We start from the raw sequence: 17,928 nt of genomic DNA, 5'->3' as shown, positions 1-17,928 counted from the left end.
CACACACCCCCCAGGAAGCAGCCCGTGACAGCTGACCCCAGGTACCTATTTACTGCTAGGTAACAGGGGCATTCAGGGTGAAAGAAACTTTGCCCATTTGTTTCTGCCTGGTGCGGGAATCGAACCCACGCCACAGAATTACGAGTCCTGTGCGCTATCCACCAGGCTCATATACACACTGTGTATGTGTGTGTATATATGTATGTGTATTTGTATACAGGCTATGTGGAAGCTGGTCAGAATTCCATTTCACTTATGTAAATGCACGTTAGTGACTATGTAAAAAGACACCTTGAACAGTTTATATATATACTTTATATGACATGTAAATCTGTGTAGTTTTGTGTGTAGGTTAGATTAGAATTTTCAAAGCCCTGCAATCACCTGTGGTTGATTGTTCAATAAATCTCTGAATTATATGTTTAACAGAACTCTAACCCTGTCCATGGAGGACAAGAAAATGTATATATACTGGTTAGCATTGTAAATGTGTGGCCATGTTTGTGGAAGAAAAAAAAAACTTACCAACATGTGCCCAACAGTGCTCTAAGCAGAAGTTGGGCCATGTTGGCAGAAGAAAACATGGTCTGGCCAACATGACTAAGTTGGTAGAAGCAATGGTTAATCGAACAAAAATACTAAGGCAGTATGACTACTATACAGCACTAAACTCACCATGTATAGTGAATTGAGAATATGCATTATAGTTCTTTGCAGGTAACCAGTGGAGAGGTTGAATGGTAACTCAGGAACGTATAGGAATACAGTCCCTCATAGTGTCTGCTTGATCCTATTCCAGCTTAGCTTTATAGCCAGACTAGCCAGTTTAGTCACACTTGTTTCACCCTTATTATTCATCCTTTCCATCAACGCAGCAGTTTCCCTCCAGGAGCTGCAGTTACCAGATAGCATTATTTCCAGGACGAAGGAAACATGGATCACCATGACAGCAAACACATGGATGACAAAGTCAGAGCTCTGGTCCAGCTTTTTTCCTAGAAGTAGCCTAGCCACTTGGACTGAACGGTAGAGCGAAGGTGTCACTTTTTGCAGGTCGGCTTTCGATCACCAAGTGGCTGGGCACCATTCCTTCTCTCTGTCCCATCCTAAATCCTTGTCCATGTATCCCTTCCGAGTCCTACATAATCTTTAACAGCTTGGCATTTTCTCCTGATAATGACCTTACCTTGCCCAGAAGTGTGGCATTGTAAACCAAGCCAGGTGCCTGAAGAACCTATCAACAGAGCATGCTGGGGCTCAAAGTATTAAGGCCTTACTAATAACTATGCAATTTAAAAAATTGAAATAACCCAGAATAAGGTAGCAAATGACGACAAATTCACATTTATCGTGTTAAGATCATTTGGCTTAGAAATAATTTTTTTGTAACGGAATGATAATTTATTTTTTCTATAATTGTACCAGCAGCAAAAGTGTTAACGCATGATAATCCTGCAATATAAGTCTCGCACCTTTTAAGAAGCATCCTGAACAACATTAGTACAGAGGTTAATGTAACAAATTTGCACAGTTGAAAGATTTACTTAATTACATACAGTTCTTGTTTACAGATACAAATGCAGTACAGTAAATAGCCAATAGCCTCTGACATGAAAAAGGATTTTCAAAAAACTTTATATATCATATTTCTAAGGAGATTTCACATTAATTCATTATGTACATATATTGTTAAAATATCCTTTTATTTTACAAAAACAGTTCACTGAAATATTTTGAACAATCTTTGTTGCATGCAAGGCAAACATTTCCTTCATAGGGAAAAAAGAGAGACTTTCTTAAACCAGAATTTGAAACAAAAAAAATTATTATTATTTTAGATACCATGACATCAACTATCTGTCTTCCATAACCTAGGCACTTTAATGCCCCAATTCCAAGAATATCTTCATATTTCACCAATAATAATATACCGATTCATACAACATTTATAATTAGTTTTTTAATTTTGTGCAGTCATGAAACAAAATTAACCAACATTAAAGTCACTGGGTCCACAAGATCCCTATAGTAAGGCGAATCTTTCATCACCAACATTTCACTCGGGGGGTAAACTTAAATCAAAACTTCATCAAGTTTACACCAGATTAAATAGTATAAAGGCTCAAATTGCATTTCTTTTACTACAATACAGTATTTTGTTCTGGTATTCTGACAAGATAAACTACGACCATTACAGTGACATGGTTCATTAATCGCTATGACCATTACAGTGACATGGTTCATTACTCACTATGACCATTACAGTAACTTGGTTCATTACTATCTATAACCATTAGAGTGACATGGTTCATTACTTGCTATAACCATTACAGTGACATAACTCATTTACGATTCTGAAACTGCCACAGAACTGGTTAAAACTCAAGTTAATCTCGTCAATAAACCGAAATAAATACAGCAGCAAACTTACCACCCCTAGAATGCAAAGAGTGTCCCCTGCATAGAATAATTCAAACACGCTGCAGAATATGGAGTACCTGTACATGATACTAAATGGGTTAAATTTGTGTAAAATTGGGAAATTAGTATGTGCTTGTACAGCCTATCAATATTGTATACCTGTATTTATATTTAGATGACTCATTATTGCTAGCAGTCAAATCATAGAGCAATCACAGCATAAACGTTTCCGATGTTGCTGTTATGGCATTATAGATGTGCGTGTTGCTAATGGGAACATACTGACCGGTAATTATCTTTATAACTTCTTGGGCTGCACATCCACCAATATATGCAGCTATCGAGTGCACCTCTGCTGCGCCATACCGACACATCTCGTGTATGAAATCGTCCTTGATAATAGGTCCACAACCCCAGTCTGCTAACAACCTATTTACACAAACCTGAGAAAGTAAGGCCATTATATGAATACTCATATGAAAGAAAATAGTTTTCAGTAACATTCATATTTACCATAAAAAAAATTTGCACAATACTTCTAGCATTTAAAAATAAATACACAATTTGTTTATCTTGTATTATAAATTACAGTGGCTACAAAGAAAACTGTCAAGGAGCCAGAAAAATAAATCACCAGTACAAAAAGATATCATAAGGTATCCCTACCTGGGTAACCAAATTAATTATGTACCCTCCACCACTGACCTTTAGTCGTACAATGTCAGTTTCCACTTGATCCTGAAAAAAGCCTGGATAGGCTCGAAACTCGGAATGAAACTGATCCACAGCTCGGAGCATTACATACCACACTAGCTCACTCTCAGGATTCTCCAAGTGTGCACCTGAAGAAAATATTACATTTGCTGTCTAATTTTATGAATGTACAAGAAATGATCTTCAATCATGTTATATGCTGTATGAACTTTCAATTTTTTGGAAATGTACAGTATCTTTTAAATCAATTTTAGGGATAACATTTATTTTCTGAACAAAAGAACTTCAATAAAATTCATATTAATACACCTCACACTACTACGCATCATATAAATCCCTAGCATGTGAAGTCACGCAGCCACAATTTTTTTTTCCATGTGATATTATTGAAATTACAGGAAGTACTTATTAACTTCCTTATTAACTACTTATTAACGTATATTTACTTAGCCACCTCAGATGTGAAAATGATCTCTTTAAGTGGTTCCAGTCTTGATTATGACAATTAAATCATACAACAATGACTGAATTATGTAAAGCACAACTATCAAAGTTAGAGCCCCTGATACTGCTCGCCACTCACAACTGAGGTATGTAGGTGCAGTACTGTAGTGTAAATACTGTCATTACTCTTCCAACTCTTTCACAAAATTATAAACAAAAATGTGCCTGCATGATATTAGTGCAAGGGGGTCCAGCTAAGTAATCTTATAAGCTACAGAACCTCATTCTTAGTTTTTTATTTTCCTCTGAGCTTTATGAAAAAACACGTTTTGTTACATCATTATCAAAAGAGCAAATGACATTAAAACATATGTACTAATTTTGCCATATTCACACAACTGGAACTAAATACTACAAAGAATACATATAAGCAGACAGCATTTAAGTACACACACCTATTTCGCCAAGATTAATGCTGCCCTTGTATTCCTCTGCGATAGACTTGCCCTTAACAACTCTCAGGGCATGAGAATTCTTGCAAAATGTTTTAACATCACTGTCTATTGATGCCATAATTTTCCTTGGACCCAGCTGCTGGCTAAGTTCTTGCACTCGTCTCAAGACCCAGTCGGCATCTTGTGCTGCTTGCTCACGATAACTGCCAAAAAGAACTCGTTGCAAAGTTGCCAAGACAGTGGTCTAAATTAACTAATATAGCCATATATATATTATAACTATATAACTAACAATAATCAATTAATTAAATTAAATAGAACATAATCTAAATAAAACTAACAATAATCAATTATAAACCTATGTAGAACAGGGTTGTGGTGTTGGAAGTTAAGACTATACTGAACTTCCAGTGATACCCATCATGACAGCAAAAGTTAATAGATTTAAACCCTGCTGCTGATCAACACAACCCTTCAGAGACCAGAGCAAAACATTAAAATACCTTTATAAAGTATCCGCGCTCAAATTTTTTCCTTTTTTTTTTTTAAGAATACTTTATAAATTTAGCACCAGTTTTACCGATAATGAAAAATATAGCTAATGTTAAGCCACTAGTTTATTCAAATATATTCTAAATTTGCATATTAAATCTATCTAAAAAAGAAAATGAGTTTACAAAACTGTTACATGTCAAAGTCACTATTACTTCGAGATTTTCAAGGATGATCCTGAGAAATAAAGGCAGGACATTATGTGTATTAATTGTGAAACCTTAAACACACAAGAAACAATTCTCAGACATCATTTTACATATTAGTGATTTATAGGAATTATTGTTTCTGGGTTTTAATCCTTAAAGTGCAGTCATCATTATATGCTAATTGACACGTGAAATGCACTCCTATGACGATTTAAATTTTCTGTCAACATTAGAATTACAATGTTGCTGTAGTTCAAATAGCTCAATTGTTTTTCCCAGCAATCACAAAAGGCCACAAAATAATTTGATGTTAGATGTAGTTCAGCTCGGGCCGGTCTCTGAGCATCATATGATGAGTGTAGCACTTACTGGCCCAACAAACATCTTCACTGTACTATACATTATTTCATCATTTGGTATTTTTATTTTTGCATACAGATTCCTTACTTTTGCATACATTTCATACAAAAAATTTTAGTTTTGTCCTGGCTTCTATCAAATTGTAATGCTGATAAATGTTATATTGAGTACCATACACAAATATATGAACGAGTGCAAAGAAGATTATCAAAGATAATTATCAAAAGAAGGCACCAAACCGAGAAGGCTATGTAGCACCATCAAATGTGCAGAATAATCAGAGGGCGCTAAATATCACCAAGGATGCCAATACGAGAACAAAAACGCATAAGGCGAACGATATCAAAAGTATCCGAGTCACCAAGAATTCTATTGAGGGACAGGTGACCGCGAGGGGCGGTCGGAAAGCAAGACACACGCTCGTCCTGGAAGTCAGGACATTCAAGCAGGACATGCACAACCGTAAGAGGGACAATGCAATTAGGACAATAAGGAGCAGGGCGGCACTCCATCTAGTGACCACGGGTTAAGCGAGTATGGCCAATACGCAACCTCGCCAGAGCCGTTTCCCATCGCCAGTTATGGTGGTAGGAGGACGGCCACGAGGAAACGCACTTAGGGAAGGCTGACCTAAGCACATGCAGCCCCGATACACTTCAGGTACACCTGGCCATCACACCACGAAGATAAAAACACTGCCAGGAAACAGAGGCCAAAGTTGATGACCTCCCTGGATTGCATTAGCCAACAAACTGGAATGGCTGGGACATCGGTGCAGGGAGTCCGGGGCTCTTCCCTCCCCCTCCTAGGTGGGGGGGGGGGGGGGGGGGGGAGGTCTGCGCGGACAAGCAGCGCAACAGTGGGGTGTGACGTTTGCTTGTTTCCATGAGATTGGTGGGAGTTCTGCCTCTCTGTTCAGCTGCAATTTTCTTACCATGTGGGGTCTGTTTTGTTATGCCTACCTTTCTGGGTGCCTAACCCCAGTTGATGGCAGAGAAAGAAAACCCCCAACCACAGGGAAGGGAGGTTTTCCAGGGTCATTGCTGCCTGTGCCTCTCTAACGGGGGCCAGGATCTGGCTCATGGTCCCCATAAGGCTGAGCTCCTTTGACCAAAACCCTGGTCTAATGAATTGCATATTAGCCCGATAGCTCCAGGGAGCTGAAGGGGATCCCCACAGAAAATCATCTTTTATGACCTACCACAACCAAATTATAGATTCTAGAATTTATTCTTCATTTTTCAAAAACTAGCCATCAATTTCTCTAACTTTATGCTTGAATGAGTCATAGAATTTTGTAAAATAAACAAAATCACACGCGAGGTAACCCAAATAAATGCCACAGTGGGTGTTAAACAAGTTACTGTGGTCACTGATTTTGTTGAGAGAATACTTGCAATGGAATTAATTACTCAAATGATGACAGCACATTAAATTGCCTGTAGAGATAAAAGAATATTTTGATTTAATTATTCTTAATAAAAAAACTACAAGTAAATATTGCGTACAGGTTCTGAATTTTGATGTACTTCTCAGAGTCGGCAGTCATATCTGGTATTGTTCCCCTTACTGGCAAAGCTCCACGTCCCTCTGAAGTAACAAATTCATGAAGGGCTCTCGCCATAATCCAAAAAGGTTTAGTTGTAGGACTAGGTGTTATAGATGCCGCCTCATTGAGGATGGATTGCACTCCAGCTGGTATGGATGTAGGCAATAATGATGTATTAACGGCCTTTATTGCTTCTTCAAAGTTTTCTTCGGGTTCGTTGTTTTCTCTCTCTCTCATGCCTAGAATTATAAAATGGAAACACTGGTTATTTAAGTAATATTTCTTGTTCAGTATAACTAGTGTGAAGTACAAAGGTACAGCAAATTTTTCAAGCACAATCAATTTTACAAAAACAGTATAGTAATGCTCTACAATATCTGCAAGTTCAAACTGTTTAATACACTCTTGAGCCCAAGACACTAATTTTTCCAGGAATCAAGAAAGCCTATTTAACACATGTAGTAACCAAATATAACTACAAATCAATATATTTTTATCCAGTTCTGTATACACAGCAATCCTCCTCATCCTGTGATGGCCAGGCACGCAGCCCAGGAAGCATCGATCCTATAACTCAATTCCCAGGACAAGACCCGAGCACTGGGGCCAGGAAATGCAGTCCCGGCGCATAACATTGGATCACCAGACCCACCAGCAAATCTGGGATCTACCGGAGACAAATACAGTAGTCTATAATCCTTATGCTCCCCACTCCCATCACTTCATAGAAAGAGCCAGATTCTGATCCTGTCATCTCCCAAAAGCACCTCCCTAAAGCTTGGCTGGATCCAGGTACTTCACCATTCTGCTTTGGTGAAAACACTAACAATATTAGCTTTTATTCTCTCTGGGAACTTGCCATACTTGAGGAAGTGCAAATGTGTACAGTGCATACAGTACAGTACATATTGTACATATTTCCGTCAAACATTTCAAAACCTAGAAGTGTACAACACAAAGGTTTAAATGCTGGTCTGGCTCTCGTAAAAGTGAAGCTGTCATCACTTGTTTGCACTGAGAAACAGAACTGAGAAAAAATTGAAGAGTTTGTCAACAAACACATACAAGTATTAAATGGAACAAAAAATGTGAAACAAGAAAATAAGTCAATAATATATTAAATAATCAATAAGGATGCTGACAAAATGGAGTAGACCACCAAATGGTACTGTAATGTTAGTGTAACCAAAGAGAAGAATGATCAGTATGGGAATAAATGATTCCCCTTTTTACTTCTCAAACTGAAGTGCTTCCATCAGCAATTGAAGGCCAACCACCTCACAATGTACATCAATGCCATTATTTACATGCACTTAATACAATTAATTGTGAGCGTACAATGTTAAAGAGAAAGCCTTTATAGTGCAAAACAACCTAGGTTTTCCAAATCTGGTAAAACACCTCGTACAGATTTATTTTCTTTTTTAAGCAGACAAAAATGGTTTAAAGATAAATAACAAAATGAAAAGAAACCTTATATGAACATTCACATGACTCATACCTGTTTTACAAAGCTCAATGAATGCTTTTCTTTCTTTATAATTCTTAGGTGGAGCTCCATGCTGCTGATTCCAAAGCTGTAAATACTTGTAAAGAATGACAACGTATGGAACATGAGAATGCTCTTTGTTGTCCATGGCTTCAAGGTCGAGACTATCCATATATTTCTGTAATGCAGGGAAGGGTCTGTCCAAACGCAGATCAGGAATCTCATTATCAGGATGGCTCTCGACCACTGTATGCTCTTCCATCTGTAACAAGTACATCTCTTCAAACAAGAAATATCAGATAAAAGCTTGTGTCACTGTACTGTACTAAAGTGCCATTTTAAAAGCAACATTTTAAATCAATCTGCAATGATGAAAAGTAGATTTTCAATCATTGCATTTTCCTATACCATCAATTCTTTAATACCATTTCTTTCTGTCCAAATCATTGACAGAATAACTTCCATGAATCTACTTGAAATTATTTTCCATTAATGTTAATTAATAGAACTGAATTTTCATGAATGATGTGTAAAAAAAGGGATAATTTAGAAAGGATAAATTAAATTAAATACACATCAGGCACAGATATACAACATTCAGCCAATATTCTGACATGCATTTCAGGCTACACAGAATTACCGTATTATATTACCGTATTATTATTATTATTATTATATTATTATTATTACCGTATTATAACTATTACCATTTACTTTTAATATTACTATGAATTCATTTCATTTCTTACACTACACCTGCATGCCAAGCTTTTAACTTGGTTGCTTTTAGGCAATTCAAACATTTTTAGGATCATCATAACATCAATTTATTTTGTTTGTATCACCGAGAGTCTGATGCCTGGTAAAAATCACTATGTACTGTACAGTTATTTAACTACATTTGTAAATGATAAATTTAAAATGCAAAATTAAAGGAATAAATAATGAAAGTTACACATAAATATTTAATGTAATGTGTAGTTTTTCTTTTTAAAATTAGAAACAGAAACCTATGTAATCATGTCCAAGATAATTAGTCAAATGCCTTCTAGTAGTTTGTACCTGGCATGCTAATTACCATTTTCAACATTAGCATCATATTGACTTCAACAACCTCTTACTTCAATGCATTCCACTTGACAACCACCTGTACATGGAACAAAAGCTTTCTTACATCTCAATACCTATCGTATACCTGTTGATGATTCTGTGGATCAACGTCCCTGCGGCCCATTCTCTGACCGGTCCTGGCTGGTGGTCCGGTCAACCAGGCTGTTTAATGTGGCTGCTCGTAGCTTGACATACGAGTCACAGACTGGTTGATCAGGTACCCTTTGAAGGTGTTTATCAATGACTTAATTGCATGTTCAAGAAATCAAGAAAACAGTTGTAGGACTGCAAGTTCAAATTGTTTAATACACTCATGAGCCCAAGACACTAATTTTTCCAGGAATCAAGAAAGCATATTTAACACATGTAGCAACCAAATATAACTACAAATCAATATATTTTTATCCAGTTCTGTATACATAGCAATCCTTCTTGAACTGTGATGACCAGGCACACAGCCCAGGAAGCACCAGGCCTATAGCTCAATTCCCAGGACAAGACCTGAGCACTGGGGCCAGGAAATGCAGTCCTGGCGCATAACATTGGATCACTAGACCCACCAGTAAATCTGGAAATCTGGGATCTACCAGACAAATTGTTTATAATCCTTATGCTCCCCACTCCCATCACTTCATAGAGCCAGATTCTGATCCTGTCAATCTCCCAAAATATCCAGGTTCCATTTATGTCCCCTTGTCTTACCACTTTTAATTTAAATAAGCTTCCTTTGTCCACTTTGTCTATTCTCCACAGGGTCTTTGTATGAAGTGATCATATCCCTCGGTTTCTTCATGGTTTTAAAGGCGAGTTCCTTTAATCTATCCTCATAGCCATGCCCCCTCTCAATTCTGGTACCATCTTAATTGCAAACCTCAGAACTTTCTCATGGTGGTTGTTTGTTTACACCCAGGTGGGTACAGGAACAGATGACTTTTGGTCCCTGTTAACAGGCCAAGAGCTTTTCCTTCCTATAGCTTCTGGAAAATTTTACCTACTAGTTTTCCCGGGAATACGACCCACCAACCAATTAACAACAACGTACTCAATTACGTTGTTGAACGTGGGTAAGCAGAGGCAAACAGTTAAGGAGTGGCACCCAGCCAATCCTCCATGACCAAGACTAAAACCCAGACCAAGTAGTTTGCAAGGCACGTGGGCGAGTATGTTACCATTGCCTCACCAAGGTGTGGGTTCCATGCTTACATTACAGAACACTTATTTGCATTGAATTCCACTCCTTAAGTTTGTTAAGGCCTCCTTGTAGCACCTTAGTCATTTATTTTATTATTTTTATTTATACAAGTTCCTACATTCTTGTACAGCCACTAGCACGCATAGCATTTCGAGCAAGTACTTAATCCTAATTTTCACACACACACACACACACACACTCTCCCCCAGGAAGCAGCCCGTAGCAGCTGTCTAACTCCCAGGTACCTATTTACTGCTAGGCAAACAGGTGCATCTGGGTGAAAGGAACTCTGCTCATTTGTTTCTGCCTCCGCCGGGAATCGAACCCGGACCTTTAGGACTATGAAACCTGAGCGTGTCCACTCAGGAGTTAGGCCCCTCCTCAGCCATCAGCTGATTAACTTTGCATTGACTGTAAACATTGACATTATATGCACTCACTCCTTCTGGGAGGTCATTTACATAAATTAGAGTTATATTCTGAAGAACAAAATTTAAATTACTGTACACATATAATGAATATTGTATGACTTAATACAAATTTATTACAAAATTGTCATAGCTGCAAACAGGTACAGACTATAAACTTCAAGTTTAATTAATTTAATAATTAACCAAAAGACTTGAGCTCACCTGCACTCGTATGTAGCCTATCATGCCATAGCTGCGTACTACCACCAGCGGAACATTTGCTTCCCACACAACTTTGGAGAGCATCAACAAGGTACTGTAAAATAAGAAAAAGGAACTGCATAGTAGTTTTAAAATCCCACAGAATGCAATTCAGCAAATAATATGGTTCACATAAATATACAAATTATCAACTTCAATCCTCATACAGTACTTTATACTCGTGCAAAAAATTAAGTGCCAGTGGAATATACATAAACTATGTTGGTGGAGTCAATTAATTATCACAAGAAGGCACCAAGCCTGGAAGACTATTTAGCACCCACTGTGGTACAGAACAGTTAAAAAGTGCTAGATATCACTGAAGTGCTAGATAGGGTGTCCGAATTGCTCATTTGATTGAGACGTGTGCTGGCCAGTCTCTTTAATTACTATTCTTGTATTACTGTGCGCACGTTTGTGTGTTCCCGTCTCATGCTTCAGGGCAGCCAACCCTTGCAGGTGTGAACTGCCAATATTTCATAAATTACTATTATGTAGTTGTTATTATATGCATAGAACTGCAGATGTTCTAGTTTCTGTTCTTTATTCAGGTTTATTTGTTGTTTTATGTACCCTGAGAGGTTATAAAGTTGGTACTGTGTAGCAGACACGTAGGGCCGGATGAGCTGCCTGCCTTCACTGTTTTGGTAGCTGTAGGTAGGGAATGTTTTGTGCTCTGTTGAGCATGTAGTATTGTTTATATTTTGTCGGGCAAGGTAAGACTTGATTATTTGTGGACGATTGTTTTTGAAGTTATCAATGTATCTATACAGTATATATTTTGACTTGTAAATCTTGTTAAGTTACATACATTATATATTTTCCTGTGGGGACTTAGTCATTTGCTTCATGACATGTGGGACTAACTTTTGGAAGGAATTTTGACTTTGCCAGTCCAGTTGGAACTAAGTTTTTTAGAGGGCAAAGTGTATAGTTTCATTGATATGTTGCTTTGTTATGTTAATAATAAGTTGTCCCCGCACTGATTACTCGATTGTTGTCGAGTCTTGAGACTCGAATTTTGATTAGTTCTTAGTGACTGCTTTTGAATGTCACCATTTATCCATTTTGTCCACAATTTAGGTGCATTTCACTTTTTTTGTTGAGCTTTGTCATCTGATTAACTTAGTAACATCTAGCTGCAGTGACTAGTACCTTGAGATTAGTGCACCTTGACAAGTGCACTTTATTGTATGATGATGATTAACTTTATTGTGGTGTATATCTTGTAAAGAGCTATGTCATGCAGATTATAGTCACCCCAGTAAACTGGGGGCTTTTATTCTAGACTTTCACTATATCCCTAGGCCATTAAAGTTGTGATTTACTTGAGGCCAAGAGTGCCAACCATTGAGCGGGAGGAAAGAAAACCACGAGCTTTACTTGGGGTGGTCATGACATAACAGTAAAATTACATGCCCTACCATTCTGGCAAACAAGTGGCAATAACACAGGTGAATGAAGTGAAGAAATCTGGCTGGTTGTCAAGAATCTCCTGTAGAGGTTGCTCAACAAATGTACCTCGAACTTCATGATTTAACTCCAGCAAGAGTCGTAGTGCTACTTCCCCTCGTGGTCTTCCGACACTCTCACTATCCACAAAAAAACTGAAAAAATAAAGACATTCCTTTACCATTCTCAATTCCCAATCATTTTTTATGCTGTAAATGAAATAAAATAAAAAATGTCTAAGACAAAGATACAATTACAGTAATTTGAATTTTAAGGACTATTAAATAGAGAAATTTAATAAAATACAAAATGCATAGAATAAAAATTATTAGTACAATTTAAAGAATTTTATATTAGCAACATAATACTGCATAGTTAAAATAATTTAAAGAATTTTATATTAGCAACATAATACTGCATAGTTAAAATAATTTAAAGAATTTTATATTAGCAACATAATACTGCATAGTTAAAATATCTGATGAATTCTAAATATGGTTAATCCTCTTGAAGGTGAGCTGCAAGAGAGAACAATACAGCAGAAGATAATGGCACGGATAGGATATCCAAACAATTTGCCTAGCAGAACAAGAATAAGATATGATTAGATTTTATAAAATTCATTGTGAAACTCCTCTATAGTAGTCCCATAATTAGCTGATCATTTATTCTGCAAAAAAATAACAATAATACAAAACACATAGAAGACAGTGTTATGAATTCACAAATCACAATCACAGTCAAAATGATGGTTAATCTCACACTGGCACCCCAAAAAGAAAGTCAAGTGAGACTGAAGAGTCTACAGGGTTAGAACACATTCAGTCTGTCATTTTTTTATCAGACAAGGGGCTTCACAAGCTACCCTTACCTGCCTTCTCGATCATTCAGGGCACTTAAGCTACCTTCATCCCACAACCAGCATCTACCACAAAGTAACATCCAAGGAAGAGGAGTTTATCATAATACAAGTACTGTACATACTACAGTAGTAGCAGCAGCAACAACAAAATGGAGGAACTTTTAATATATATAATATATTATCAAAACAGAAATCTTCTAGAGAAGGAGAAAAAATTCTAAAAATAAGCAATCCCGATTACCAAAATACCAAAGGAAAAAATTATTCAAATACTGTACTGGTAATGAGTCCAATAAAAGATACAGTACAAAGTAAGGGAAGCAACTGCAAGGAAAGCCCCATCAAATCTTACAGGAATCTCAAAGCCATGGGAAATCATCTAGATTAACCACCAATTTTGATATGGTGAAATAGCATACAATGTACAGTACTATTGCTGAAAACGACAAAAAGTATTCGGTTTCTCGACTTACTTGTTGCCAACATCTGTTGGTGTGACCTTAGCATCATCAACGATGGTGATAGCTCCTACGCCTGGCAGAACTAGGGACTTGAATGTTTCTGTTCCTGCTGCACTGGCATTGATCAGACAAACATGGCCACATTCTAACGATGACTGTCCATGATCTCCCCATAATCTGAAAATAGAAATATATACAGTACAGTATTACAATACTGTACAGTACCCATGAACATCAGCCCAATTTTTTGAACGATGATATGTCATATTTGTATCTTGTCACCAGGTCATGATATCAACATCATATCCAATCTCCTGTTCCTAAAGCAAGATGTCTGGATGAATGTTCCACAATGTTGAAACTACTGTACCGATTTTATGCCTTCTAAAATTTGTCTATCACAGTGAACATCTTTCCTAAGCAAATGTAGCTTAGAGTATTGCAATGAAAGGTTAAAAACTATTAAATAAAAATAATAAATAAATAAAAAATAAATAAATAAAAACTGGCAAAACCCAATAAACTGTGGTAAAGATTCTGGTGCAGTAAATGTCAAAATATGTAAAAATTCTGAATTTATTAAATAAAATTAGTCAGTAGATTTAAAGTAACAAAACACTGGATCATTCTTGAATTAATGCACGAGGAAATTGACATCTCAGTAGTACAGTCGGGTTCGTTCTTGACACAATCAGGAATCCCAGGTTCAAATCCCAGGCTGAACAGAAATGGTTACGCACATTTCTTCTCATCTAATGCCTCTATTCACCAAGCAGTAAATAGGTACAAGTTACCTATTAATAAGTACTGTACAAGCAGTAAATATTTAAATAGTAAATAGGTACAAGTTAGGTAACTTGTGTGGTTGTAACCTAGAGGTCTGTAGTTTCAACAGTTGGGGTGAAGGGGGGCCAATACAAGCCTGAAGTATGGAAGTACTGTACATATGAACACACAGGATGGACGTGATTGCGTACCCCCCCCCTCCCCTTGCCCACAACCCTCCACCACACCCCCAACACATATTGGATGATTGAAAGTCGAGCGGCGGAACCAGAGCCGAAGCACAACCCCTGAAAGCACAAGTAGTAAATTTAATATATTCTGTTGATATTTTTGTTGTTCCAATGATTGTTTAATAATTGTCATTTATATTGATCTACTTCAATTAATTATTTTTTTCTTTCATTTAGTTTTAAGTACAGTTTTTTAGTTTTTTTTTTCATTTTATGCCTGAAACACATGCTGTATTAGTAGCTTTAGGCATTGCATCTGCCCTACCCCATGATTCATACATTCTTTTATCTACCCATGATTCATTTGTTCTTTTATCCTATGTATGCATGTACCTGTACTGTATTATACTTTTGCTTACATAAATATATATTATTATGGCTATTATTATTTAAATTTACCTGCCAATTTATTCCACAAATGAACGACCTTAATTCCAAATCAGTATATACCCAGGTCTAGCCTGAATACACAAGGAAATCACAAGAACGTGATACATCCATGAAAGATCTTTGGAGCAGGTCAGGGATCAAACCAGCATTCCGGGGAAACCCCAGGAATATGCCTTAACCCCCTGGACCATGACATGCTAAAGTCTGCCACCAATTTGCATTCCTCTCTTGCAATTCCAGTCTAGAATTAGATATTATATGGTACCAAGAAGTTTTTCAAATTCATGTAGTTACTGATCCAAAAAGTAGAACCTTGCTAGATAGGTACAGAAGCAGGGGTACCAATGGAAGGAAAATTCAAATTTGAGATGACTTTTTTGCATTTTATGCTTTTTCATAAAAAATAATTAATACAGTAATGAGCAAGTGAATTAGAGTAAGGAAGGCATGGAAGGTTGGCCCATCGTGGTCCCCTGTGGACAATGTCCGACCTTGACAGGCGGCAACCTTCAACTCTTGCCCTAATCTCAGCTACCTATTTATTGCCAGGTGACAAGTCATCAGGTGAATGGAAACATCACCTTCTGTTCTGCCATAGGAATTTAACCCACGACTCTTGGCCTGACCTACACATAGGCTACGCGAGGAACGAGATGGAAACGCACCAGACTGCAAGCAGCAGCATCTAACAGCCTGGTTGACCAGAAAACCATCCAGGGGGGCCCCCCCTAGTCACAGACCACCATCCATGGGGCCCCCTAGTCACAGACCACCATCCAGGGGGCCCCCCTGGTCACAGACCACCATCCAGGGGCCCCCCTAGTCACACAGACCATGGGGGCCACTGACCCCCACAACCACGTTAACCATGATACTTAATCACCACACAGTACTGTACATGAACCTTACGCGTAATCTCCAGGAGGTTAGTAACCACCTTAAAAGCTAAGGTGGTTACTAAGCTAAAAGCTAAGAAAACCATCCTCCCCCCCCCCCCAGCAGCTCTCGGGTGACAGCTGACTGGACGTAAACATAAACAACACACAAACCTCACCAAATATACATCATAAATACAACAGCTAGAGCACCGAGGGAGAGAGAATACGTCATTGTATGACAGTTTCGTGTTGGTCTGAAGACATATCAACCTCTGGAGGAGTTATTAAAGCCACTTAACAAACATTTTACTGACCATCCAGCAACCATACTTTATTTCCTCAACACCGTCCAGGGGGTAAAGTATATACACGCTCCCTGTATATACCCCGAGATAATGGGTAGAGCTCTCGGTGTATATATCCCTGACCTTATGACACTTCACCTCAGCTGGCGGTCGTATCTCTTGGACTTGTCGGAGAGCTCGCAGGACGGGGCGCCGGACGCCTCCATCTTCCCACACCTGGACCAACCTTCCCCAACACAACACATTTCGTACACCACGCTACTCCCCCCTGGGATTTATTTATTCATTTTTAGTTATACACATCTAACCTAACCTAATGTAACTTAACCCAATGCTGCTTAATTTGACGATATATATACAGCTTTAGCAATTAGAAGACGAGCTATGTAGGGGGGTTGGCTATCTCTTTTTCGTACACGAAGTTTAAGGCAATCTAACCTAACCTATGATGATCTGTCATGTCTTGTCTGCAGTATGGATGTAAGAAACACTTAACAACTACGTCATAGTCTTAACAAATATATTTCTAATGAACTGACTAGCGAACGTAATTAGATGTGTACCAAATGTCCACATTGTTTTCGAAGGGCGGTGAGCGGCGACAGCAGAAGGCCGCCATCCGGTCCCTTAATGACTTGGGATGGACGGTAAAGCGAAGCTTTATGCAAGTCGGCGTTCAATTCCCGACCGTCCAAGTGGCTGGACACCATTCCTTTCCCCCATCCCATCCCAAATCCTTATCCTGATCCCTTTCAAATGCTGTATAGTCGTAATGACCTGGCACCTTCTCCTGATAGTTCCTTTCCCCTCCCCTTCATTTATTTATTTATTTATTTATATACAAGAAGGTACATTATGTTTGTGAGAATACATAGCAGAGTATTTACAATCTTGTAAAACCACTAGTACGCGCAGCGTTTCGGGCAGGTCCTTATAACCTAACAAATAATTTTAAGTAGGTAAATTCTAGCGGAATTAATAAAATGATAACAGATACATTGCAAGAAAGAAAAAAATGAGATGAGAGAGATTAGTAGGTATATTAAAGCACATTGGTATATTAAGGCTCTCATTGTTTGCAGTAACAGCTTGATTGGTAATTTAAACGAAGATTAATAGGCACCATACAGCAAATTGAGAGTACATATAAGAAGACAGCAATGATCACAATGGTAAAGTTGTTTGGATTGGGTACACGAAGATTGGGAGATTGGGTAGCATGTACGTGAATGACGCAAATGTTGGACAGCTTTTCAATTCATTAGGGACTGAGTTCCATAGACTAGGTCCCTTTATTTGCATAGTGTTTACACAGATTAAGTTTGTCTCTGGGGATATCAAAGATATATTTATTTCTGGTGTGGTGATAATGGGTCCTATTATTACCTGAATTTACCTGAGGGGCACTAACACTCGTGACCTCGATGAAGACAAGAAGCTAGCGGCTTGTCAAAGGTC

General features: G+C 37.9%; 1 protein-coding gene across 1 annotated transcript; it reads right to left on the bottom strand.

Annotated features, from left to right (window-relative positions):
• Window positions 1–1,522: 1,522 nt before the first annotated feature.
• On the bottom strand, window positions 1,523–16,724 carry APP-BP1 (Nedd8-activating enzyme E1 regulatory subunit APP-BP1). Its single transcript, XM_045745945.2, has 9 exons — window positions 16,609–16,724; window positions 13,894–14,058; window positions 12,531–12,713; window positions 11,068–11,161; window positions 8,146–8,395; window positions 6,604–6,883; window positions 4,035–4,237; window positions 3,127–3,263; window positions 1,523–2,864 (listed from the first exon to the last, which is right to left on the bottom strand). Exons 1-9 carry the CDS (start codon window positions 16,713–16,715, stop codon window positions 2,634–2,636), a joined length of 1,650 nt encoding a protein of 549 aa, XP_045601901.2. The 5' UTR covers window positions 16,716–16,724; the 3' UTR covers window positions 1,523–2,633.
• Between the last annotated feature and the right edge of the window lie 1,204 nt (window positions 16,725–17,928).

The sequence above is a fragment of the Procambarus clarkii genome, chromosome 22 (assembly GCF_040958095.1).
Source record: "Procambarus clarkii isolate CNS0578487 chromosome 22, FALCON_Pclarkii_2.0, whole genome shotgun sequence".
Taxonomy (NCBI): Eukaryota; Metazoa; Arthropoda; class Malacostraca; order Decapoda; family Cambaridae; genus Procambarus; species Procambarus clarkii.
The sequence above is the reverse complement of the archived record's forward strand: the minus strand, read 5'-3'. Positions and strand labels throughout refer to the sequence as shown.